The following is a 27,768-nucleotide window of genomic DNA, read 5'->3' as shown; positions in this document are numbered from 1 at the left end:
TAGAGTTTAATAGTCACGTTCAAGGGGGAACCTTAACTTTTCATCCACTCACATTCAACAGACCAAAGTCCCTTAAACAATTGGTCCCATCATCACTTAAATTCCTTCAAATGTTTTATACTGCAGTATTAAATTCAAAATATTAACTTTTTTTTTATGTTGCCTGAACTGACCAACCAACCATTCTAACTGCTTAAACCATCCTACCAAGGTCTAACAAGTTCTTTTTTTTTTTTTTTTTTGAGACGGAGTCTCACTCTGTCACCAGGCTGGAGTGCAGTGGCATGATCTCGGTTCACTGCAGCCTCCGCCTCCTGGGTTCAAGCGATTCTCCTGCCTCAGCCTCCTGAGTAGCTGTGACTACAGGCGTGCACCCAGCCAATTTTTGTATTTTTAGTAGAGACAGGGTTTCACCATGTTGGCCAGGATGGTCTCAATCTCTTGACCTCGTGATCTGCCCGCCTTGGCCTCCCAAACTGTTGGGATTACAGGCGTGAGCCACTGCGCCCAGCCACAAATTCAGTTTATAAATATGATAGATCTTAATTTCTCAGAGATATTCCATGATTATGTAAGCCATGTAAAAGTATCTTATTTTTTAACTAAAATATATGTAATCTAAAATCAGATAGTAAAATACATATTTTAATTTGGAATCATAAGGTCTATATCCTTTAATTTGCCAAATTATCGTAACCGGTACAAGCACTTTAAATACAAAAAGATACAGTTTATTCCTAATTTAACACAAAAGGATTATGCTGTCAGCTTGAATTACTTTATCTGCTTTGTATTTGACTTTCCTGAGATGATACTTTACTTCCAGGAATTGGTTTACTTTTTTTTTTTCTGAGATGGAGTCTCGCTCTGTTGCCCAGGCTGGAGTGCAGTGGTGCCATTTTGGTTCACTGCAACCTCCGCCTCCTGGGTTCAAGTGATTCTCCTGCCTCAGCCTCCCAAGTAGCTGGAATTCCAGGTGTATGCCATGACGCCCGGCTAATTTTGGTATTCTTTTAAGTAGAGATAGGGTTTCACCACGTTGGCCAGGCTGGTCTCCTGACCTCAAGTGATCTGCCCTGCTCTGCCTCCCAAAGTGCTGAGATAACAGGTGTGAACCACCACTGCCGGCCAGTTTACTTTCTCAAGTTACTGTCTCACAACTTGGGTTTAGCAGCCCTGGGAACTCAGGTTGCTTATCAGTCAGTTGTCTGGCTGGGACATGAAATCCTTGACTGCATATGTTCAAGAACTTTTCTGAGTCCCTACTCCCATTCTCCCTTTTAAAATTGTTGCTGTGGCAACAGAGACTTCAAGTCTATAGCCTTCAAAAGGAGTAGTTTCAAAACCACCTTCTTGGTTCAAATTATATCATTACCAAACTGATTGTTGCTTTACCATTTGTTTGGATTCTACTGAACTTGAATTGTCTGGCTGTTGGCCCCATTTTCTGAAATTAATCCAATGACAGATAACTTCGTGATGGAAAATGTAGGTCTCCTTAGTAGTTAGCCCTCTGCCAGGCGACTTGGTTTCCACCTCCCCTTATATCTGGTTCTTCCTTCCTCTCTAAATTCTCTAAATCTATGCTTATACAGAGCAATTTGGCTCTCTCTGGCCTCTCCAGTCATCATACATCATACATTCACCATCTTGAGAAGTGCAGTAAGCCACATAAATGCAGCAGAAGTACCTTATGCAGTCTTGGGAGGCTGTGGTTTTGAGTTGCTTTTTTTTTTTGGAGACGGAGTCTCGCTCTGTTACCCAGGCTGGAGTCCAGTGGCACGATCTTGGCTCACTGCAGCCTCCGCCTCCTGGGTTCAAGCAATTCTCCTGCCTCAGCCTCCCAAGTAGCTGAGACTACAGGCGCACGCTGCCAGGCCTGGCTAATTTTTTGTATTTTAGTAGAGATGGGGTTTTACTGTGTTGCCCAGGCTGGTCTCGAACTCCTGAACTCAGGCAATCCGCCTGCCTTGGCCACCCAAAGTGCTAGGATTATAGGCGTGAACCACTGTGCCTGGCTGAGTTGCTTTTTAAATAACCTTCATTTCTTTCCTCCTTCTCCTCTTTCTCCCATCCTCCCTGATTAACCTCTTTTTTGTGTGGAACTCACCCCTGCCCTGGTGTCATCCCTTCATTCAGTCTTTCCAACGTATGCCTCTTTTACCAGTTAGGCGATGACACACGTTATCACAATGTATCTATGCATTGTGTCTGCTTCCCAATTAAACTGTAAAACATGCAAATTGAGGGTAGGGTCAGTTGTGTTTTGCTGACCAAGTAGTGGGTAGCACATAGAGAACTTTAAATGTCATAAATGACTTAAACTGGGAGAGGTCAGAGAGCAAGGGTATTCCAGACTGGGAGAAATATCAGCAAAAGTTATGGATAGTAATGGCGGTATAAAGATTTTGTTCATGTTTGCCGACTCTTTGCAGGTGATGACTTTATATACATGCACACACACACACATACACACCAGGACATACAAAGTACATGTACATTCTGAGTAGCTTAATAATTTTTGTTGTTGAGAATTTGGGAACAAAATACATGAAATTGTATTATATACTCAATTAAAATATCATCATAAACAAGCAAACTGCATCTCTGAAGTCTTTTCCATTTTTCATGCCATATTGCTGGATTTTTTATTCTAGGGTATGCTAAGGTGGGTGGATGGTCTTTTTCCTCCTTCCCATACACTCCATTTCCTTTTCTTCTTTTTCTTTTCTTTTCTTTTTTTTTTATTTTTTTGAGATGGAGTTTCGCTCTTGTTGCCCAGGCTGGAGGGCAATGGTGCGATCTCGGCTCACTGCAACCTCCGCCTCCCAGGTTCAATTCTCCTGCCTCAGCCTCCGGAGTAGCTGGAATTACAGGCGTCCACCACCATGCCCGGCGACTTTTTTGTATTTTTAGTAGAGTTGGGGTTTCACCATGTTGCCCAGGCTGGTCTTGAACTCCTGACCTCAGGCGATCCACCCGCCTCGGCCTCCCAGAGTGCTGGGATTACAGGCATGAGCCACTGCGCCTGGCCCACTCCATTTCAACTATCTTACCCCACCGCCAGACAAAACTCATATTCATTTGTGTGATTCACGAAATATTTATTTAGTATCTACTATGTGCTACTACGTGCAGTGTTCTAAAGACCCTTGGATACATCAGGCAACAAAATCAAGAACCCTGCCATTGAGGATCTTACATTCTGGGAGGATTGACAGACACTAACAATAAGGATACAAGCAAATCACAGAAATCCTAGAGCTGGGAAGGGAAGATGTGGACAAGTTTTTCACATCTGGAAATTTCAAACGAAGCACACTGTAAAATGTATACTAAGAATACTTTCACGGGTCTTACTTGTCTTGTTACCTGTTTGCCTGTCCTTTTAGGAGCACATGTCTCTCTTCCAGTCTGGGAATTTGTACAGTAATGATAATTAATAACTACCATGTACCGACATGCCTGCCGCTACCAGGCACCTTTCTTGGAGAGCCCTTTAAACCCTCATGACATCCGAAAAGGCAGGTATGATCATTCCCCTTTACAAAAGAGGACACTGAAGTGCACACCCCGATGGGCGTCAGGGTTTCTTCCTTGCGCGCAGTGCCGATTTAGGCTAACCGACTGGATCTGGTTATCTGAAGACGAAAAAAAGAATGGCAAACCCACTTTCCGGATTTCTTCAAGCCGACGCGGGTGAGGTGTGCGAGCGCGCCCGGGATCCGCACTGAGTGCGGTTCCGCAGAGCCGGGAGACGGAGGAGGTGGGTCAGCCTGGGTTCGTTGCCCTTGTTCTGCGCAACCCAAGACACCTGCGCGCCGGGTGGAGCCAGGGCTAGGGGTGGGGCCTGGGCTCCGGGAAGGGGGCGGGCCTGCCATACTCCAGTGCAAATGCGTCCAGAAGTGGTTTGTCCTACGTTGCGGCCCGTAGAGGCGGCGAGTCACCGCCTCTTCTCCGGGAGTGGCGGAGATTCGATCATGTGACAGTCCGGAGGCCAGAACCGGGCAGGTTGCGTGAAGCGCAGGGGTTTGGCAAAAACAAACGGTGACGGCGCCGCGGAAGGGTCTATGGCCGAGGCGGTGAAGCCCCAGCGCCGGGCCAAGGCCAAGGCCAGCCGGACTAAAACAAAGGTGAGGATCTCCCCACCCTCCCGAGGCTCTGGCAGTGTGCAGTGTCTCCTTGCTCCTCTCTTCGGCCTCCCCAGCCAAATCTACTCCCGTTCCCTGAGCCCTCTGCATCTTCTGCCTCCACCTTTCAATATTTGATCCCACCACCCTTTGACACCGGCCCTTCTCCTCCATTCCTTCTCCACATCCCCCTGCCGCACTCTGTCAGGACCCCATTTTTCCTTCTCCCTCCTGTGACTTCACTGGCCTCTTCTTTTTCTGCTCTCTTCTTGGCTTTCCTCACCTGGGTCTGGTTTCTTGCCGTGAAATAATTTTTCTCTTTCCAACCCCATCATCGTTGACTCTCTCTCTACTCCTTTATATCCTAGAACATTTTCAGTCCCTGCCATGCATAAAGAGGGAATGTTCCTCTCCTCCACGCAGAGAAGGTACCTTTGGCAGAACTTTATAAGTAGACTAGTAATGTGCCATTTCTCATCACTTTGAAAGTTCAAGATGATAGTGGTGCTGCCTCTGTTTATTTCTTATTATCTTGATTGTTTATAAGGGGCACGAATGGCTAGAAATTAACCGAGGGCGGGACTCACACAGTAGGGAAATATTTGAATTTTCTGAGTTTCCTATATTAGACTACATGTGGTATTAGAGTGATTTTAAGTTGATTTGTTTATAAGTGCAGTCTGGATTTTCATTTTATTATAGTACATATATACACATATATACGTACATATATACATATGTGTGTGTGTATATATATATATATATACATATATATTTTTTTTTTCTGAGACGGAGTCTTGCTCTGTCGCCCAGACTGGAGTGCAGTGGCGCGATCTCGGCTCACTGCAAGCTTCGCCTCCCAGGTTCACGCCATTCTCCTGCCTCAGCCTCCCGAGTAGCTGGGACTACAGGCGCCTGCTACCACGCCCAGCTAATTTTTTGTATTTTTAGTAGAGACGGGGTTTCACCGTGTTAGCCAGGATGGTCTCGAGCTCCTGACCTCGTGATCCGCCCACCTTGGCCTCCCAAAGTGCTGAGATTACAGGCGTGAGCCACCGCGCCCAGCCTATGTTTTTTTTTTTGTTTTGTTTTTGTTTTTGTTTTGATATGGAGTCTCGCTCTGTCGCCCAGGCTGGAGTGCAATCTCGCTCACCGTAACCTCTGCCTCCCGTGTTCAAGCGACTCTCCTGCCTCAGCCTCCCGAGTAACTGGGATTACAGGCATGCGCCACCACACCCGGCTAATTTTGTATTTTTAGTAGAGACGGGGTTTCTCCTTGTTGGTCAGGCTGGCCTCAAACTCCTGACCTCAGGTGATCCGCCCACCTTGGCCTCCCAAAGTGCTCGGATTACAGGAGTGAGCCACCGCGCCCGGCCTATTTATATATATTTTCTAAGATGAACAGATTAAATGCTGCTCCCGCATGGCCAGACCTCATAATTTTGGCTTACCTGAAACAGAGTTTACATTTGGGAAATAAGGAGGATGGTATTACAATTACAGGACATTTTTTTTCCCCAGAAGTGGGTGATGTTCCAAAGCAGGTGTAATTTAAACATGATACTGTAATCTGATTTTCTCATGGGAACAAGGTTTTAACAGGAGGCTAGTGTTTATAGGTACCATACTTAATAGACTGTAAATGACTTATGTGGATTTCTTTCATTATGATGCTCTTTTTTTTCTTTCCAGCTTTTATTTTAGGTTTAGAGGGTACACGTGGAGGTTTGCTACATGGGCAAATTGCACGTCTTGGTGGTTTAGTGTGCAGATTATTTTATCACCCAGGTAATGAGTATAGTGCTTGACAGGTGGTTTTTTTATCCTTACCTTCTTCCCACCTTCCACCCTCAAGTAGGCCCTGGTGTCTATTATTCCCTTCTTTGTGTCCATGTGTACTTAATGGTTAGCTCCCACTTATAAGTGAGAACGTGGTATTTGATTTGCTGTTTCTGCATTAATTTGCTTAGGATAATTACCTCTAACTGCATCCATGTTGCTGCAGAGGACACGATTTTGTTCTTCTTTATGGCTGCATAGTATTCCATGCTGAATATTTACCACGTTTTCTTGATATGTCTTTTTAAAAGGCTGTAGTGGAGTTAGACACATTGGTGTATCCAGGTCTGTGAGGAGTTATTCTGGTGAGAAAGTCATTTTGGTACCAAATTTCAGGAATTTTATTTATTTTTTTTGAGACAGAGTTTCGCTTTTGTTGCCCAGGCTGGAGTGCAGTGGCGTGATCTCTGCTTACCACAACCTCTGCCTCCTGGGTTCAAGCAATTATCCTGCCTCAGCCTCCCGAGTAGCTGGGATTACAGGCATGTGCCACCATGCCTGGCTAATTTTGTATTTTTAGTAGAGACGGGGTTTCTTCATGTTGGTCAGGATGGTCTCGAACTCCGGACCCCAGGTGATCTGCCTACCTTGGCTTCCCACAGTGCTGGGATTACAGGCATGAGCCACCACACCCGGCTCAGAAATATTTTTAAAAGAAATGCTTTTGCATTGTATTGGTTTGGTAAAGAACTGTCCAGGCCCAGGAGGAAGAAAAAAGCCATTGGCCAGCTATGCATAAGATCCCTAAACCTGCTTAATGATGAGACTACAGGAAAAAAAAAAAAATCATACCTATCCAGTGAAGAAAAAAAAAAATCCCTGAACCTAGAATGCAGTAATGCATAACACATAAATGTTAGTTGTCTATGAGAGCAGAATCTTAAGTCTTAATCTCTAGTTTTTTTCCCCCAAGATATTGATGAAACTAAAGCCTCCAGGGATTAAATATTGCTCAGTGTCATGCGGTTCGTGAGAGAACTCAGGTTAAAGCCAGAAATCCTGACTCTCAATCCAGGAGCTTGATAGTTATTTCATGTATCTGTATGTCTTTTGTCTTTCCATAGATAGAATGTTACAGATGCTTTAAAAAGAGTCTGTTAAGGGGATTCCCTCTTATTTTGTTTAAAATAGAATTTCTAAATTAAAAAGTTAAAAATCTTAAGCTTTTAGATCCATCATGAAAAACCAATTGATTATATTTTTTATCCATCTTAGGCAACTTTCCTATACAAACATATATTAATTTTTTTTGTTAAAGTCTATGAAGAGGCCCTTATTTCAGAGGCATTTGGTCAAACCAAAAATCCTTGACATCTACTTTTGCTCATCCTCTAAATCTAATCATTCACTAAGTCTTGCCAATTGCATTTTCTAAATATTCTTTTGATTCTGTGCATTTCCTCTCCATCCTAACTAGTACAACCTTCCTCCAAGGAGGATTTCTTCTAAACTGGCCTCTTTACATTCATTCTTGCTGCTCATTCTCTAAACTGAGCTGGATATATATTTTTCAAAACAAAACTGATCATGTTACTCTCCTCAAAACCTTTCAAAGGTTTCCCATCACTCAGAGGCTAGAGTCTAAAGCATGGACTAAGGGCTCTGTATGATCTTGCCTCTGTCTTCCTCCTCAGCCTCAGTTCTACCACCACTCCCACCATTCTCTCTTTTCTTTTCTTTGAGACCGAGTCTCACTCTGTCACCCAGGCTGGAGTGCAGTGGTGTGATCTTGGCTCACTGCAACCTCCGTCTCTTGGTTCCAGTGATTCTCCGGCCTCAGCCTCCTGAGTAGCTGGGATTGTGGTGCCTGCCACCATGCCGGGCTAATTTTTGTATTTTTAGTAGAGATGGGGTTTCACCATGTTGGCCAGGCTCTTCTCAAACTCCTGGCCTCGGGTGATCCACCCGCCTCGGCCTCCCAGAGTTCTCTTTTGATTCTTAACCTTTGTATCCTTTCCTGCTTCAGGGCCTTGGCCGTGTTGTTTCCTCTGACACCCCTTCCTATCCCTCTTTACCTAGCCAACTACTCATTTGTGAGGTGTCAGCTAAACAGTACTTCGTGAGAGAAGCTTTCTCATCTCCTTGGTGTCACTGCCTCTCTAATAGCACTCTGCTCCCCTTTGTGCCACTCATCTCATTTGTGGTTACTTTGTCAACATTTCTCTTCTCCCTTAGATTTTGAACTCACTGAGGGAGGGACCCGTCTTGTTCTCAGTACCTTGCACAGACTCTTTGTCACTTGATAATGTTCGTCAAATGATGAAATAAATGCCAGTAATGAAGAATATTTCCAAGCTTTGTCACTCAGAGGAATTTACTCTAGTGAATTTCCTCTGACTAGCATGAGAAAATGGATGAAAAAAGTCCGTGACACCAGCAAGGCCCCTATCTTTGTCAGTCTAGAAAGTTAATTCTTTTAGAATAAAACAATCTAGAAAGTTATTTTTTTTAGAGTAAATTGATGCACTTCTTAGTGCTGGTTATAGTTCGATTATAGTTAGAAAGTCCTATATTAATGAAACCTTTACCATCTATAGTATAATTTGGCAACTATTTAGGGAACCACAAACTGGTTCAGTCTCAGTTCAGGAAGTGGATAGTGTCATGTGCTGTTGCCTTTAGACAGTTTGAGTGGCTTCTGGATTTTACCCAGCAGCTGACCTACATTCCTCAATGTTAATCATCTGGTAGCTAACCTCGGCTGCTAGGTTATGGTTAGGTATGTGGTGCTTATCACCTGATGCCTAAGAGATAGACCTAATAATGTTTTCATTTCTTTAGTATCATTCTCTGCTATAAAATCCCCCAACTCTGAGCACCCTGACTTCGTTGATCTTGATAAATTATAAGTACAGTGGATTCTTAGATTTGGACTTACTCTGCAGAAGTAGTGCATTTTACAGTGTTTTCTTTGACAGTTAATATTAAATTCTGAATGCCAACAACTTAGTGAGAGCATCTGGTAATTGCTAAGGACAGAAAGATGTGTCCCAGAAGGTCATGGGAAAAACCTTTAAATCCCCATCCCCCTTGTGCCATGCCTAAATGATTGATTTCCACCTCTAGTCCCTTTCTATCAGGAGTGGTTATTGGTGTGAAGTTGGGGGATGCTGCATAGTATTATTTAGCTTCTTTCTTGCCTCCTAAAAGCCATTCATTTATTAAACAAACACTCATTGATCACCCATTATGTTCCAAAAACTATTCTAGGCACTTGGGATGTAAAAGAGAAAAAAACCCAAAGAACCTGGCCTTCGTGGAGCTTAACATTCTAGAGGGAGAAGACAAAAAACAAGCAAGCTAAACAAACAAAAACCCATGAAGAAGAAAATATATCATGCTTTATAAGTGCTATGTAAAAAAGGAAAAGAACAGGTTGAAGAGTTGAGGAGTACTGGTGAGAGGTTAGGATGGATGGTCTGGATAGTTTTTTTTTTTTTTTTTGGGACAGAGTCTCGCTCTTGTCGCCCAGGCTGGAGTGCAGTGGCGCGATCTTGGCTGACTGCAACCTTTGCCTCCCAGGTTCAAGCAATTCTCCTGCCTTAGCCTCCTGAGTAGCTGGGATTACAGGCACCCACCACCCCACCTGGCTAATTTTTTTTTACTTTTAGTAGAGGTTTTGCCATGTTGGCCAGGCTGGTCTCGAACTCCTGACCTCAGGTGATCTGCCTACCTTGGCCTCCCAAAGTGCTGGGATTACAGGCTTGAGCCACCATGCCCAGCCTGGCTAGTTCTTATTGAGGGTGACATTTAAGTAAAGACATGAAAGGGAAGAGAGTTCACTATGTGGATATTAGCGGAGAAGTGTTTCAGGCAGAGGGACTAGCCAGGAAAAGGCTGTCTAGTGGTGGCATGCCAGACCTGTCCTAGGAACTGCAAGGAGGCAGTGTGGTTAGTGTGGAGTGAGTGAGAGGAGAACAGTAGGAGATGAAGTCAGAAAAGTAGCATAGCCTGGTCATGTTGGGCCTTGCGTGAGCTTTTACTCCGAGTGACATATGGAATCAACACAGGGTTTTGAGCAGAGAAGTGACATAATTCCACTTGTGCTTTAAAGAATCACTGTGCCTGCTTTTTGGAGAATAGACTGTAAGGGGGCAAGGGTAGAAGCAGAGACTATCTGAGACTATTGCAGTCACCCAAGGCAAGAGGTGATGGTGGCTTGGGCCAGGATTGTCAGAGAGAAGGTGGTGAGGAGTGTTTGAAGTCTGAGAGCCAAGAGGGTTTGCTGAGGTTTGGATGTGGAATGTGAGAGAAAACAGTCAAGGAAGACCCTGAGAAGGAGAAAGCTGTGGGTGTAACAGGTTTTAGGGGGAAAATCAGGAGTTTGGTTTTAGATATGTTAATTTTGAAATAAACATAGCAATGTGGAGTAGGCTTGGACATGTGAATCCAAGCCTACTCTACATCGCTACATGTTTATTTCAAGTGATTAATAGAAACTTCCCATTTATTTCCCAAAACTAAAAAAAAAAACTTTAGTTTTAAATGATTACTTACTTTCTGATTCCTCATTGCTTAAAGTGTGTATGAGTGTACACATACACACACTCTCACACAGTGTACAACCCAGAAATGAAATGCCCAGAATTCCATCTCCTGGAAATAACTGTTGGTAATGGTTTGTTGTATTTTTCTTTAGTTTTTTTTCCCCATATACCCACACCCCAGAGCATATTTACTGTAATGTATAGTTAAGCGTGTTTTTCTGTGTTTATCAACTCTTTCTGTATAATTTACTCGTTATTGTTTCTCCATTTGAATGACTTTAAAATTGGTTTTTTACCTGTATGTAACTTATGTGGAGATCAAAAATAAAGAAATAGATTTTTCTTAATCTGCCTGGCATTTTTAGTTGTAAGAAATATCTTTTGTTGGCATGATGACACCAGTCTGTACTTTCAACTACTAGGGAGGCTAGGCAGGAGGACTGTTTGAGCGCAGGAGTTCAGGGCTGCAGTATGGTGTGATTGTGCTTGCAAATAGCCAGTGCACTCTAGGTTGGGCAACACAGTGAGACCTTGTCTCTGATTTTTTTTAAAAAAGGAAATACCTTTTGCTTAAATTATGTTACTTGATACACATGGAATTGATACACATAGAGTTGTCTGAATTTTATTTTGTGATCTGTAATTATTATTATATATACATTATGTCTTCCTTCTGTGTCTTTATTTTTATAAAGATAGAGATGGGATCTCCCTGTGTTGCCCAGGCTGGTCTCAAACTCTTGGGCTCAAGGGATCCTCCTGCCTCCCAAAAAAGTGCTGGGATTACACGTGTGAGCCACTGCACCTGACCTTTATTTATTTTTAACTGAAGTAGGTAAAGGCAGTTGCTCTTGTTGCCCAGGCTGGAGTACAGTGACGCAATCTCAGCTCACTGCAAACTCTGCCTCCCGGATTCAAGTGATTCTCCTGCTTCAGCCTCCCAAGTAGCTGGGATTACAGGCACCTGCCACTATGCCCGGCTAATTTTTTGTATTTAGTAAAGATGGGGCTTCACCATGTTGGTCAGGCTGGTCTTGAACTCCTCACCTCAGGTGATCCACCCACCTTGGCCTCCCAAAGTGCTGGTATTACAGGCATGAGCCACCGCGCCCAGCCCTATTTATTTATTTATTTATTTATTTAGAGACAGAGTCTCACTCTGTTGCCCAGACTGGAGTGCAGTGGTGCGATCTTGGCTCACTGCAGCCTCCGCCTCCCGGGTTCAAGTGATTCTCCTGCCTCACCTTCCTGAGTAGCTGGGACTACAGGTGCCTGCCACCACGCCTGGCTAGTTTTTTGTATTTTTAGTAGAGACGGGGTTTCACCATGTTGGCCAGGATGGTCTCAATCTCCTGAACTCATGATCCACCTGCCTCAGCCCTCCAAAGTGTTGGGATTACAGGTGTGAGCCGCCCATGCCCGGCCCCTATTTATGTATTTTGTGAGGTGGAGTCTGACTCTGTCACCCAGGCTGGAATGCAGTGGCCTGATCTCGGCTCACTGCAACCTCCGCCTCCCGGGTTCAAGCAATTCTCCTGCCTCAGCCTCCTGAGTAGCTGGGATTACATGTGCCAGCCACCATGCCTGGCTAATTTTGTAACTGCCCAAGGGGTTCACCTTGCCCACTGCCTAGACAGAGCCGATTCATCAAGACAGGGGAACTGCAATAGAGAAAGAGTAATTCACACAGAACAAGCTGTGTGGGAGACTGGAATTTTATTATTACTCAAATCAGTCTCCCCAGCATTCGGGGAGCAGAGTTTTTAAGGATAACTTGGTGGGTGGGGGGAAGCCAGTGAGCTAGGAGTGCTGACTGGTCAGAGATGAAATCACAGGGAGTCGGAGCTGTTTTCTTGCACTGAGTCAGTTCCTGGGTTGGGGCCACAAGATCAGATGGACCAGTTTATTGATCAACTGGTGCCAGACCAGGTGTGAGCTTGATGGTACTTGCAGCACCAAAGTTTTTAATTTTGATGAAGTCCAATTGATCTTTTTATTTTGTTGCTTGTGCTTTTGGTGCCATATCTAAGAAGGCTTTGCCTACCCAAGTTTATAAAGATTTTTTTGTTTTCTTCTAACAGTTTAAAAGTTTTAGCTCTCACATTAGGTGTATGATGCTTTTTGCATTAATTTTTGTATATGAGATAAGGTAAGGGTCCAATTTATTCTTTCATATGAGGATATCCAGTTGTTCTAGCACCATTTGTTCAGATTTCCCCGTTGAATTGTTTTGGCATTCTTGTCAAAATCAATTTGCCATATATGTAAGGTTTTATTTCTGGATTCTCAGTTTTGTTCCTTTGATCTATTTGTCCGTGTGCCAACACTATACTGTCTTTTTTTTATGTTTATTTTATTATTATTATACTTTAAGTTTTAGGGTACATGTGCACAATGTGCAGGTTAGTTACATATGTATACGTGTGCCATGTTGGTGTGCTGCACCCATTAACTCATCATTTAGCATTAGGTATGTCTCCTAAAGCTATCCCTCCCCCCTCCCCCCACCCCACAACAGTCCCCAGAGTGTGATGTTCCCCTTCCTGTGTCTATGTGTTCTCATTGTTCAGTTCCCATCTATGAGTGAGAATATGCAGTGTTTGGTTTTTTGTTTTTGCGATAGTTTGCTGAGAATGATGATTTCCAATTTCATCCATGTCCCTACAAAGGACATGAACTCATCATTTTTTATGGCTGCATAGTATTCCATGGTGTATATGTGCCACATTTTCTTAATCCAGTCTATCATTGTTGGACATTTGGGTTGGTTCCAAGTCTTTGCTATTGTGAATAGTGCCACAATAAACATACGTGTGCATGTGTCTTTATAGCAGCATGATTTATAGTCCTTTGGGTATATTACTGTACTTTGTAGTAGATTTTGAAATTGCCAAGTGTGAGTTCTCCAACTTTGTTCTTTTTCAAGATTTTCTGTCTGTTGTGGGTCACTTGCATTTCTGTATGCAATTTAAGTATCAGTTTATCAACTTCTGCAAAAAAAGGTAGCTAGGATTTTGCAAGGCATTGTGTAGAGTTTGTAGGTCCATTTGAGGAATATTATCATCTTAATATTGTGAAAGACATAGATTGTCTTTCCATTTAAATAAATTAAGTTGCATTTAATTTCTTTCAATAATGTTTTATAAGTTTCAGAGTACAAGTATTATGCTTCTTTCTCTCAATTTATCCCTAAATAATTTGTTCTTTTTATGCTATTATAAATGAAATTGTTTTACTAATTTCATTTTCTGATTGTCAACTCACTAAAATTTGGCCTCTGCCATACTGACCCTGCCTCAGCCTATACGGGTAGAGTACAGGGGTCACAAAGTCAAATGCCTGCAGGAGCCAGGTGTATAACCTGGAGGAGTGAAGCAGGCTGAGTGGGAGTGGTCACTGGGTCAGCCCGTGCCTGGTTTAGAGGGGACAGCCGCTCTCAAGTTCTAGTTGATGGTTGCTGTGAGGTTGTGATGGTTCAGCGTTGCCACATCTTATGATTTTCCAAGAAAAACTAGAAATCTGGATTTTTGTGTGAGAAATCCTAATTTGCAAATGTTAGCAACTAATCAGACACATACACACACATACACACACAGTATAGGCCAAGCAAATCATATATATTTTTAAGGATGATGTTTGAAGATGATGCCAGTGAACAAAATGAGAGTGAAATGTTTGATGTACCACTCACCTCCTTAACCGTAAGCAGTGAAGAGTCCCTGATGTGTCCACTAACATTTCTCTTGCCGTAGTAACCGTTTTCCTTCTTAATTTTTTCTTTCTGATTTCTCAGTCTAAGAACCCTGTTTATTACGGCAAGTTTGCTAAACATCATTACAGCATAGTTTGGGCTTGCTTTTTTGTTTTATTAACACTCATATAATGTTTTTCTATTATTCGTGATTTTAGGCAGTTTAACAAACTAGTTTGTATGAGGTATGCATTGGGTGACTGACTTCTGGATCTGATATCCACAGTTCACAGTGGGGAGTGAAGTAATTTGGAGGGGCATATTTCTTCTTGAATCATTACCATTTGTAAATGTTTGGCAGTCAGGTTCATTTCAACAAGCTGACCTCAAATTCCATGTCAAAAATGTTCATCTTTTCTTTCTTTTTAATATATAAAGGTCCTACTTTTTTGACTATTAGTCTGCTGGACATTCAGAGCAGAATAATCCAAAATAACCAAGAGCTTGTATAACTCATGTTTGCCTGCCTTAAAATTTCTTCAAGAAAGGAAGTATTTGAGTGATTTCAATGAGGTTTTTAGTCTGTTTGAATGAAACAACTTTATTTAAATGTCATTTAAATAATTTTTTCTTTTTTATTCAGCCTAACTTCCTATGTTATCTAGTTTGCGTATTAATGCCTGAAGGTTTCCTTGAAACCATAACTTATTTTTTTTAGTGAATAACTTTTTTTATGATGATAGAGATAATTTTGTACTTAGTGAAAAGTTGCAAATATAGTACAGAGACTTCCCATGTACTCTTCACCCAGCATCCTCTTGTGTCATCATCTTATATAACCGTACATTCTATGGCATGGAACAATGATTAAAACTAAGGAATTGGCCAGGCACGGTGGCTCACGCCTGTAATCCCAGCACTTTGGGAGGCCGAGGCAGGCGGATCACGCGGTCAGGAGTTTGGCTAACACGGTGAAACCCTGTCTCTACTAAAAATACAAAAAATTAGCCAGGTGCCTGTAGTCCCAGCTACTTGGGAGGCTGAGGCAGGAGAATTGCTTGAACCCAGGAGGCGGACGTTGCAGTGAGCCGAGATTGCGCGACTGCACTCCAGCCTGTGCAACAGAGCAAGATTCCGTCTCAAAAAAAAAAGAAAAATACACCCTAAGGAATTAATGTTGGTACAGGGTACAATAGTAGGATGTAGAACTTATTTGAACTTCACCAGTTTTTCCATTAATGTCCTTTTTCTAATCCAGGTCCCGCAATACACTTAGTTGTCAGATCTCTGTAGTTCTCTCCAGTCTCTTCCAGTTTCTCAATCTTGTCTTTCAGGACCACATTCCTTCAGTTATTTTGTAGACTGTCCCTTAGTTTGGGTTTTTGTCTGATGTTTTCTCATGATTAGATTGAGGTTACGCATTATTGGGAATATCCTATTGGGGTGTCTGATGTTAGTATTACTGGTGATGTAACTTTGATCACTTGGTTAAGGCATTATCTTCCAGGATTCTCCACTGAAACTTACTATTTTCCTGTTTGTTGTTATTAAATATTTGGGAGGAGATACTTTGAGACTATGCAGATACTGTGTTTCTCTTAAACTCTTCACTTACTCACTTTAGCATCCATGGGTAGATCTTACCTGTGGCAGTTACCATGTTGTTCTTGTGGTAAATGTTCTGTTTTTCTCATTCCTTCTGTTAATTCTATTAATTGGAATTCTCCTGTATGGAAGAATTGTCACTTCTCACCCATTTTATTTATGTATTTATTCATTCAGGTAATTATGTCAGTATGGGCTCCTGGATATTTATTTTATTCCAGTACTACAATTGTTCTGTTGCTCAAGTTGTTCCGTCCTTTTCTCCCTGATTTTTGAGTGAATTTGTTTGTCAAGGTGAAGACAAACCTGTTGTGGCTGAAGATATGTAGAGACTGATCTATTTAACTTAACCCCTGGCAAAATGGTGTACAATCTAATTAACTTTCCCCTTCTATTTTTTGAATCAGAATTTGCTGCTTACTGTGATGTCTTTTTCTATTAGGATCAGACTAGTGAATCTCCAAATTTAACACACTCAATATTGGATAATACGAAATGTGAAACACATTTCTGTTTCATATTTGTTCATATCTGTTAAAAAACACTGATAAAGTGAATTTAGGTTTCATTTGTTACATGATGAAATTTAGATTTTATGTGCAACTTTAAAATTCCTCCTGCTGAAAGCATCAATTATTGTGATAAATTATTTCACATTATATATGTTGTTTTTAGGAAAAGAAGAAATATGAAACCCCTCAGAGGGAAGAGTCCAGTGAAGTGTCCCTTCCAAAAACCTTCAGAGAGCAGGAAATCCCTTCTCTAGCCTGTGAATTCAAAGGAGACCATCTGAAGGTGGTAACTGATTCCCAACTCCAGGATGATGCCAGTGGACAAAATGAGAGTGAAATGTTTGATGTACCACTCACCTCCTTAACTATAAGCAGTGAAGAGTCCCTGACGCGTAACACAGAGCCCCCAAAGGAAGGGGGAGAGGCCAGACCCTGTGTGGGGGACAGTGCAGTCACACCAAAGGTCCACCCTGGAGACAATGTTGGAACTAAAGTAGAAACCCCCAAGAACTTCACAGAGGTAGAGGAAAATATGTCAGTACAAGGTGGACTTTCAGAAAGTGCACCCCAATCTAATTTTTCTTATACTCAGCCAGCAATGGAAAATATACAAGTCAGAGAAACTCAGAATAGTAAAGAAGACAAACAAGGCCTGGTTTGTTCTTCAGAGGTGCCACAGAATGTTGGCTTGCAGAGTTCTTGCGCAGCCAAACATGGTTTTCAGACACCTAGAGTGAAGAAACTGTATCCCCAGTTGCCAGCTGAAATTGCCGGAGAAGCACCAGCTTTGGTGGCAGTGAAACCCTTGCTTCGTAGTGAGCGACTCTACCCAGAACTGCCGTCTCAACCGGAACTAGTACCATTTACTAAAGAACAGCTAAAAATCTTGGAGCCTGGTTCATGGCTGGAAAATGTCGAATCATATTTAGAAGAATTTGACAGCATGGCTCATCAAGACAGGCATGAATTTTATGAGTTGCTTTTGAACTACTCACGATGTAGGAAGCAACTGCTGCTGGCTGAAGCTGAGCTGCTTACTCTGACGTCTGATTGCCAAAATGCTAAAAGTCGGCTGTGGCAGTTTAAGGAGGAACAAATGTCTGTACAGGTATTTTGATCAGAAGCCTGGGGAATTTGCAGCGGAGCTGCTATTCCTAGGATGTTGTCCGGGTCTGGAGTCTGTGCCTTACACCCACACTGACGCTGCCTCAGCCTAGAGTAGTAGAGTGCAGGGATCACAAAGTCAAATGCCTGCAGGAGCCAGATGTATAACCTGGAGGAGTGAAGCAGGCTGAGTGGGACAGTGGTCACTGGGCCAGCCTATGCCTGGCTTAGAGGGGACAGCCGTTCTCAAGTTCTAGTTGATGGTTGCTGTGAGGTTGTGATGGTTCAGCATTGCCACATCTTATGATTTTCCAAGAAAAACTAGAAGTCTAGATTTTAGTGAGGAATCCTAATTTGCAAATGTTAGCAACTAATCAGACACATACACACAGTATAGGCCAAGCAAATCATGTCTCCAGCTGAAATTCAGCCCATGGGTCATTAGTTTGTGACCTTGGGCATAATGCCACTAACATCCAATGGGAAGAGAGTGTCAGGGTTGAGAAGGGATGAGGAAACTGAAGGTGTTATGATCACTTTGGCCTCCATGGGGGATTACAAGCATCAGCCGCCGCACCTGGCCCACTGCTGACTACTAGAGTTACTCTTCCCTTCTCTGAATTTGCGATGTATTTGTGATTGGCCTTATGTTCCTTTGCACCTGATCATATATTTGCTGGTAATGTTCTCTACACAGTAATATGTCTCCTCACCATCTAATGGTCTTGCATCTAATGGTCTTCCTCATTGAGTGGGGATGAGGAATCTGAAGGTAGTAACTGATTCCTAGCTCCAGGATGATGCCAGTGGACAAAATGAGAGTGAAACTCACCTTCTTAACTATAAGCGATGGAGAGTCCTGATGTGTAACACAGAGCCCCCAAAGGAAGGGGGAGATGTCCTCTCAAGGTGGAGAGGGGATGGAGAAGACCATTAGATGCAACCCTATGGAGGCCAAAGTGATCATAAGCCATTTCACAGTGGCTTAGGAGAGATGGCAAGGAAGAAGAGGTTACTCTTGACAAGTTTCGCAGTGAAGGGAAGCTGGAGGAGATATTGGAGAGAAACATGTCATTCCCCTATCCCTAATCCTCATTCATTGGCAGACCTGTATATTTCTGTAGATAGGAAGGAGGGAAATATTTGGAAATACTGTATTGAAGAAGAGAGGATAGAATCAAGAACACAGCTGGTGGAGTATGTATTCTCTTGAGTAGAACTATGAAGGATGATGAGGGTAGATCCAGAGATGTTTTGAGGTACCTTGAAGTTTAGGAGATATCGCATTGGCTTCATGTTCATAAAATAGAAGGTAAGATCATCAATCATGAGAGTCTTAGGGACAAGTTCTGTTATTTTCTTGCAGCTTTCACTGCTGACTACTACTTTTTTTTTTTTTTTTAAATGGAGTCTAGCTCTGTCGCCCAGGCTAGGGTGCAGTGGTGTAATCTTGGCCCACTGCAACCTCTACCTCCTGGGTTCAGGCAATTCTCCTGCTTCAGCCTCCCGAGTAGCTGGGATTATAGGCGCCCACCACCATGCCCAGCTAATTTTTATATTTTTAGTAGAGACAGGGTTTCACTGTGTTGGCCAGGCTGGTCTCAAATTCCTGACCTCGTATCTACCTGCCTTGGCCTCCCAAAGTGCTGGGATTACAAGCATCAGCCGCTGCGCCTGGCCCACTGCTGACTACTAGAGTTACTCTTCCCTTCTCTGAATTTGTGATGTATTTGTGATGGGCCTTATGTTCCTTTGCACCTGATCATATATTTGCTGTTAATGTTCTCTACACAGTAATATGTCTCCTCACCATGATTATAAGCTCTTTGAAGATGGTACTGAAGCCGATGTACCTTATACTTGCTGCCTGCTTACTTCAAATGGAAAGAGTAACTGGTTTCATATTGTACCTTTTTGTCCTCTGGTAGGGTATCTGTGCAGATCAAGTGAAAGTTTCCAGCTATCATCGCTACCAAAGGGTAGAAATGAATGAAAATGCACTGGTGGAGCTAAAGAAGCTATTCGATGCCAAATCTGAGCACCTCCACCAGACCCTGGCCCTTCATTCTTATACTTCCGTGCTCTCAAGATTGCAAGTGGAGTCTTACATCTATGCATTGCTCAGTAGTTCAGCTGTTCTGAGATCTTTAGCAATTCACCAGCAAGGCCGAGGTGTGTAAGTAATGAAGCTCTCACTCTTTCTTGTGTTTTGAAATAAAAAAAAATTGAGGGGTATAGTCTGGTTGAATTGACTGTATAGTAATTGGTCTTACAAGGTACCATTTGTGCTTGCAGTTTTACCAGGCCTCCCCTACTGCAGGATTGAGATCTGCCTTAATGACATTTCTTAGGAGCATTGCCAGGTCTCCTTTCTCCATGGCTGTCTTTCTCTGCTTCTTTAGGATGCCAAAAAGCTCACTGTCTTATCATTAATATCCTTTGCTGTCCTAGTTAATGTGCTTGTTACCAAGTTGAGTCCAAATATAGTTTTTGATTATAAAAGTAATCATCGGAATACTTCTTCACACTTTATCTCTTGTGGTTTGTTTGGGCTGCTTTGTTTGTAGGGCTGTTTTGTTTAATTTTCCAACAGAGGATTAATAATGTTCTGAATTTTTCATCTTATTTTGCATTTTAAGAAATTAGTCTATGACATGAATGTTAAGTATGCTTATTGAATTATGCAGTTTTTATTTCTGGGGGATATATTAGGATGCTTTAAAGTAAAAGTCTCCCTCCCCCATTTTCTTAACTAATCAAATAACTGGGGGTAGGTCAGAGATGTACTGATTTTCAAATAAAAGATAGTGGATTATGGCCAGGTGCGGTGGCTCACACCTGTAATCCCAGCAATTTGGGAAGCTGAGATGGGTGGATCACTTGAGGTCAGGAGTTCAAGACCAGCCTGGCCAATATGGTGAAACCCCTTCTCTACTAAAAATACAAAAACTAGCTGGGCGTAGTGGCGGGCACCAGTAATCCCAGCTACTCAAGAGGCTGAGGCAGGAGAATGGCATGAATGCGGGAGGCAGAGGTTGCAGTGAGTCAAGATCGCGCCACTGCACTCCAGCCTGGGCAACAGAGTGAGACTGTGTCAAAAAAAAAAAAAAAAAAAAAGAATTATGATGAGGTTGATTTTTTCCATTGTTTTGAAATACTTCAAAGTTAAACACATTTTTGGCTTGTCTGTTTATAAAAATTTAAGTATTTTGATGTAACTTTTATTTTTATCTGCACTAAATATTTTAAAGGTTTTTTGTTGTTATTGGTTTAAGTGAAGACACTAAAAATTCCCCCAAAAACACCATTTATGAGAGACTCATTTAATCTCTTTCATTAACAGCATCTAAGCAGACAGAAAGCATTCCCTCTGATCTGTGTCAACTAAAGGAATGCATTAGTGTCTTATTCATGTTCACCAGGAGAGTTAATGAAGATACTCAGTTTCATGATGATATTCTTCTCTGGCTGCAGAAATTGGTAAGGGGACAGAAATAGACACAGTAGTCTTTGTTTTATTTCTTTCATAATTTAGGAATTATCTGTTATTTCATTACATTTGGTCTTCAACAACTTTTTCAGCTAATTTATTTGATGAGTTTATTAATGACTTTTCTTTGGTCATGATACATGGTAATAAGTTATTTATGTAGTGCATTATTGAGCACAAAGTATGTTTCTCTCTAATAAAGATTGTGCTAAATGAACTCTGGACTTCAACTTTGAAAGAAATGGAAATGCAGGAAGTATGTGAAATTGAAGACTAGATGTATATTCAGAATATAGGTACAGGTTGAGGATTCCTAATTCAGAAATCTGAAATGATCCAAAATTCCAAACTTTTTGAGTGCGGATACGATGCCACAAGTGGAAAATTCCACACCTAAGTACTTAATAGAAATTTTGTCTCATGTACAGAATTACAAAAAATTTTGTATAGACCAACTTTCAGGCTGTATATAAGATGTATATGAAACAAATGAATATTGTGTTCAGACTTATGTTTCAGCCCCAAATGTATTAGTCCTTTTTCATGCTGCTGATAAAGACATACCTGAGACTGGGAAGAAAAGGAGGTTTAGTTTGACTTACAGTTCCATATGGCTGAGGAGGTCTCAGAATCATGGCGGAGGGCAAAAGGCACTTCGTACATGGTGGTGGCAAGAGAGAGTGAGGAAGAAGCAAGAGCAGAAACCCCTGATAAACTCATCAGATCTTGTGAGACTTATTCACTATCATGAGAATAGCACGGGAAAGACCGTCCGACATGATTCAGTTACCTCCCACTGGGTCTCTCCCACAATGGAGAAGAAGAAGAATTCTATCTTATTCTGGATGATAGAATTCAAGTTGAGTTTGGGTGGGAACACAGCCAAACCATATCACCAAGATATCTTATTATGTTTATGCAAATATTCCAAAATCCGAAAAAATCTGAAATCTGAAATACTTCTGGTCTTGTGCATTTTAGATAAGGTATTGATCAAAAAATTTTCTATGTCTCATTCTTTTTGTCATGTGATATTTAATGTCATGCTTAAAAATGTTTCTTTTAAGAGAAAGAAGAAAGGTAAAAGGATTTGGAAAACTTAGGAAACATGTTGGGTGTGTTATGGGAAGAGGGGTATTTATTTATTGGTTATGTTTTTCGGTGGGGCTGCCTTGGATGCTCTTTTTAGGTTTGTACTAGAGTTCTTAAATGAGGGGTAATGTTTCAAGCATACTTATTTGGATTTAAGAAACTATTACAAACTAAGAATAGATTAAACTACTTGACTTATATCTATTCACTTGTGGCCAGGAAATTAGTGATTTGTAATTTGCCAAAGAAGAAAAAGCTAGATTTGTAGAGAATCTGCTTATGATGTTATCATAGTACTCATAGATTTGTAGGCCTCTGGTAGAAACTCAGCCAGTGAATAGTATATCTTGTGTCTGGTTACTCTTTTGAAAGATTGCATTTATTGAAGCACTGGATAAATGACTTTACTAGACCCCTAGATAAATTATTTCTTTTTTAAAAAATAGTGAGATCATATGACCTTTATTGTTCAGGTATCCGTGCTACAAAGAGTTGGCTGTCCTGGAGATCACCTCTTCCTTCTAAACCATATTCTTCGATGCCCTGCTGGTGTTAGTAAATGGGCTGTTCCTTTCATCCAGGTATGAGGAATCGTCGACTCATTCTGAGGGGTTGGGGGAGAGGTTTTATTAGACATTTTTCCTGAAGAAATTGCTGAAAAAAAAGGACTATTTAAAAAATAGTAATATTTAAAATAAAATTCTTAAAATATATCCAGTATACATTTATAAAAGTTCTTAGACTGAAACTTGTTGGGCTACCCATAATTGATAGTACAGACTGTACTAAGTCTGCTTGTAGTCTGGCTGGGTAGTTTCAGTCGCATTTAATTCTATACAATTCCTGTGCAGGAAGGCTCACCAGGACTTTTTTCCCATGGTACTCAATACAGCTTCCTAAGTCAATCTGTCTTACACCACAGTTGGTACCTGTCAAACAGAAGCCACCACATCTCAAAGTTCTTTAATACTAGCAGAGATTTCAGGTCTATGTGATCAACTCTTGTATACTTAGGAGTTGACTAGGTGGTTTTTAGATTCTCCTCTCTGCTGTTGCCTTTGGGTCATTTTGTTACTCATAGCAACCACTTAGAATTTGCAGGAGCCAAAATGTTTGCCAAGTTCAGCTTCTCCACACCTCCTTTTCTTTAGCATTTCTGGTGGCAAGAAGTCTGAGTCTTATTAGGTAGAAGGAGAATTTTTTTTTGTTTTTGTTTTGTCTCTCTTTGGATTAAAGTAGCAGTAGTGTCCTTCATCCTATGTTGTTACAGATAATTGGTGGAAACTGCTCAGTTACCTCTGCTCTTTGAGTACAGCTGACTCAGTGCCACCAGGTAACCCATGGGCTGTGCTTTACTCTTGTGTATTAGGTACCAGTTTCAGCTTTGTTCTCTTAACAGCAACTTTGGTCAGAACGCTTGTGAACCAAGATTATGGACACTTGGGTTATTTGTTTTCTACAGTATGCTTTTTGCTTTTCTGATTTCAGATCAAAGTGTTGCATAACCCATCAGGGGTCTTTCATTTTATGCAATCCCTTGCCCTGCTGATGTCTCCTGTCAAGTAAGTGTGGAAGAGCTTTGTGAAGTAGAGATTGAAATGCTTCTTTCTTCTAAAGGATTGGCTCCTGAAACTGCCCAGATCCAAAGAACAGCTAAGGGAAGTGTTGGCATTCTAGAATTTAACATTGCAGATTTTCTTTGGGTTTGATACTTGTTTCAAAGTGACCCTTCAACTGCTTATATATAAGCAACCATTTTTATGGGTTCCCCCTTTTAGTGGGTTTGTCCCTCGTGTCATATATGCTATTGTGAAAGGTGCTACAGACAGAAAAGGTGATCTGTTTCTTGGAAGAAGAGATTTAATGCCAGAAGAGAAATAGCACAGAGAGATTTAAGTGCTAAATTGTGAAGCTATGCAATAGAAATGAAGAGAATAAAGAGTTGAGTGGAGTAGTTAGAGAGGGTTTCATGGTAAATGAGCTATGTTTGAAGAATGGATTGGACTGGGCATGGTGGCTTACACCTGTAATCCCAGTACTTTGGGAGGCTGAGGCAGGTGGATCACCTGAGGGCAGGACTTTGAGACCAGCCTGGCCAACATGGTGGAACTCCGTCTCTACTAAAAATACAAAAATTAGCTGGGCATGGTGGTGTAATCACCTATAATCCCAGCTACTTGGGAGGCTGAGGCAGGAGAATCATTTGAACCTGGGAGGCGGAGGTTGCAGTGAGCCGAGATCGTGCCACTGCACTCCAGCCTGGGTGATAGAGCAAAACTCCATCTGAAAAAAAAAAAAAAGAATGGATTGGATTTCAGTGGAGAACAGGACAATGGAGAACATGTAGGTGGGAGAACAGTGTGAGCAAAGGCCCCAACACAGGTTAGGATAGCTGTGCAGAGCACAGGTAGATCAGTGTGGCTGAAGCAAAGGTGTGTGCGGGAGCTGGTAATAAAGGTGAAGAACTTGGGTGGGTTGGATTATAGAAGTCCTTGAAATTAAGTGAGGAATTTAGATTTGATGATTCCTCTCCCTTACTGCCTTGGATACAAGGGCCTGCTCCTGCACGTGGTAGATAATGATTTGACTCACAAGTGTTTTTGCATTTATATCTATGTTTTGGCCTTAAACAAGCCTCTCCATTACCTGTTTTCTTTTTTTTTGATGGAGTCTCTCTCTTTCGCCAGGCTGGAGTGCATTGGAACAATCTCAGCTCACTGCAACCTCTGCCTCCTGGGTTCAAGAGATTCTCCTGCCTCAGCCTCCCGAGTAGCTGGGACTACAGGCGTGTGCCACCACACCCAACTAATTTTTGTATTTTTGGTAGAGACGGGGTTTCACCATGTCGGCCAGGATGGTCTCGATCTCTTGACCTCATGATCCACCCGCCTCAGCCTCCCAAAATGCTGTGATTACAGGCGTGAGCCCCTGCACCCAGCCTCCATTACCCTTTTTTATTCAGTGAGTCATAGTTGCTAAAATAGTTTCCCTGGCAAGACTTTGTGAGCCTGGTTTGAGTTAAGGTCCACAGCATATGTATTGAGGTCCTGCATCATGCAGGGAGCTGTGCTAGTGTAGCTGCTTTTCTGCAATTACTCATCATTACTAATTCAGAATGGTTGCATTCTCCACCAAAATTAGTGAAGTTTTAGTAGCCTTGGTTTTTGGCCAGTTCTTATTCACTAATTTAAACCATTTGAAGATTGGGTTGACGCGTGGCTCTTCTTCAGGGTGAGTAGAGAATCCACAATGCACTCACGTGGCCTTCATCTAAGTGATGGGAGTGATTATTCTTGTCCTTTAGAAATCGAGCTGAGTTTATGTGCCACATGAAGCCCAGCGAGCGGAAGCCGTCCTCCTCAGGGCCTGGGTCCGGGACCTGGACGCTAGTAGACGAAGGAGGAGAAGAGGTAACTTGTCATATCTGCATTATTTTGATGAATCATTGTGAACTCTTATGCACCAAGTATTGTTCTAAGCACTTTTCACATAGTATCTCATTTAATTCTCTCAGCAACCCCATGAGGTAAAGACTTATGATTCCTATTTTATAGATGAGGAAACTGAGGTGCAGGGGTGTGAAGTATCTTCTCTCAAACCATAGGGTCATTAAATGTGGAGCCTCCAGAGCCTATGCTTTGAGCCAGTGTGTTGTGCTGCACCCCTTCTCTAGAATATCATTCTGTTCAGCTGGGAGAATTTGGCACCTGGAAATTAAAGTCATATTATGTAAGAAGTATATTAGGAGTTTTTTTATGCAGTAACAAGTTTCTGGGGTTGGAGCCTTACCTACAGATGATATGAATCTGAGTAATAAAGAGCTGGAGCTTAGCAAAGTTTTCCCTTCACTCATAAACTTCTTATCCGGAAATTCTCATTTGAAAGGTAGAAGATGGCTTTCCATTTTTGGTGAGAATTTAATGATCAAAATCCAGCTTCTCGAGATCACGCTTGTTAATTTTCCTTTTTACTATACTCATTGTGATTATGTTTGTAAGCAGTTCTGTTCTCCAGCTAATTATCGTTCTAGTCCTTTATTTTGGTCTGAATCTTGATTTGGTGTTCTTGTCTAGGATGTCCAGTGACCGATTTATTATAATCCCTCTCTTAAAAGGAGATGAAAGTGTTCAGCCAACAGTTCTCAGAATGACAGCTGTGGCAGCTGTGGGATTGTGTCTGTGTATTTCCCAGAGTGCTCATTCAGAAGTGGGGAGCCCCCTTCACAGTCGTTTTTCTCTTCCTGAGACTTGCAGGAGGAGGTGGTCAGGTGGTGGTAAATGACGTGGACGTGCAGGCGTCTTTGCTAGAAACTGAGGAGTCATTCTAAAGCAAGCTTCTCAGGAGCCAGTACAGATTGGTCTTTTAAAGATTGTAGTGGAGCAGTATGTTTTTTTTAGAGTGGTCTTTCTTGGGGGAGATGTCTTTTTTTCTGGTAGGTTTCCTGCATTTAATCCCAGACAGATAATGATTAAGGAGCATTATAATTACTTGTAATGATTAGGTGTTATAAATACTTCAGTCAAAATATTTGATTAATTATCTCACCCTGCATTGGTGCCTGGCTCCTGTTTAGCACTTCCTAAATATTCAGTGAATTCAAGAACTTGGTGAGTAGATGAGAAAGTTGGGAGTGCCATTGCCTCAAAAAAGGCTGTAGGGAGGAAGGCACTCTGAATTATCCACATCAGTGGTTTCTTGAATCTAGCTGTGTACTAGAATCACCTGGGCAACTTGCAAACCTTGCCCAGGCCCACACCCAGACATCCAAATAGTTAAAAGCCTCCCTAGGGGTTAAATGTACAGCTGAGTTGAGAATAGCTAAGTTGAGAACTACTGCCTTAAGTAGAGTTTCTGAAATTGCTTGTTTGTTAGCCATTTTAGACACATAATAAGAGTGTAAAAATCGAGTGGCTTAAGGAAATTATGAATGATTTGCATTAGTCCCTTGTTGAAATTGAGGTGATATATTACATTCTTCAGGTTCTCAGGATCTTTTTACTTCCTTCCCTTTTTAATGGTAGCGTATCTTAGGACATGAATCAACTTGGTTTCTAAGAGGACTTTAGTGCTCTGTGTCAAACAAAAAGACCACAAAGATTTCCCCTATGTAATCTTTGTGTATGACCACTGTTATTTTTATACTGCTTTTGGCAGCACTAATTGACAACAGAATTTTAGTCACCTATAGCAAATGTCAATTGCTTCGTCTTAAGTCTGTTGCATACTACATAGATCTTGATTTTGGGAGAAGAGAATTGCAGCTAACATAACTTTGAACTCTCATCTATGGTTCTTGTTTTTTTTTGAGATGGAGTCTCATTCTGTCACCCAGGCTGGATTGCAATGGTGTGATCTCGGCTCACTGCAACCTCCGCCTCCCAGGTTCAAATAATTCTCATGCCTTGGCCTCCCAAGTTGTTGGGATTACAGGTGCATGCCACCACGTCTGGCTAATTTTTGTATTTTTAGTAGAGATGGGGTTTCACCATGTTGCCCAGGCTGCTCTTGGACTCCTGACCTCAGGTGATCTGCCCTCCTCGGCCTTCCAAAGTGCTGGGATTACAGGCATGAGCCACCGCGCCCGGCCCATCTGTGGTTTTTTAATTGATGTTATCAAAGCACTGATCCCTATAAGGTCCTCACTCTAGAGGATTTCTTTTTTTCTGTTTTCTTTGGGATGGACATTTAATGAGAGCAGTTTCAGTCACTGGCTATGACCCAGATACACATAAAATTGTGCTTGCAATTTCAGGGGATTTACTGTGTAACTATCTGTGGAACTGATACTATAAATTTCTGTCCTGGAGAAAAGGTCCAT

General features: G+C 41.9%; 1 protein-coding gene across 5 annotated transcripts in view; it reads left to right on the top strand.

Moving 5' to 3' along the window:
* Positions 1-3,951: 3,951 nt before the first annotated feature.
* EPG5 (ectopic P-granules 5 autophagy tethering factor) overlaps positions 3,952-27,768 on the top strand; it is a 119,490-nt gene continuing 95,673 nt past the window's right edge. For 3 of the 5 annotated variants that reach the window (XM_024236031.3, XM_054537835.2, XM_054537834.2), the window contains exons 1-7: positions 3,952-4,133; positions 16,428-17,372; positions 19,297-19,540; positions 20,712-20,848; positions 22,424-22,531; positions 23,439-23,512; positions 25,255-25,360. In XM_024236031.3, the coding sequence (XP_024091799.3) occupies positions 4,071-4,133; positions 16,428-17,372; positions 19,297-19,540; positions 20,712-20,848; positions 22,424-22,531; positions 23,439-23,512; positions 25,255-25,360 (1,677 nt within the window). In that variant the 5' untranslated portion in view covers positions 3,952-4,070. Of the gene's footprint in view, positions 4,134-5,822; positions 5,919-16,427; positions 17,373-19,296; positions 19,541-20,711; positions 20,849-22,423; positions 22,532-23,438; positions 23,513-25,254; positions 25,361-27,768 lie in introns of all 5 variants that reach the window. The other 2 variants (XM_054537836.2, XM_024236030.3) reach the window with 2 other exon arrangements.

The sequence above is a fragment of the Pongo abelii genome, chromosome 17, assembly GCF_028885655.2.
Source record: "Pongo abelii isolate AG06213 chromosome 17, NHGRI_mPonAbe1-v2.0_pri, whole genome shotgun sequence".
Classification (NCBI taxonomy): Eukaryota; Metazoa; Chordata; class Mammalia; order Primates; family Hominidae; genus Pongo; species Pongo abelii.
This window is presented reverse-complemented; position numbering and strand designations above follow the sequence as displayed.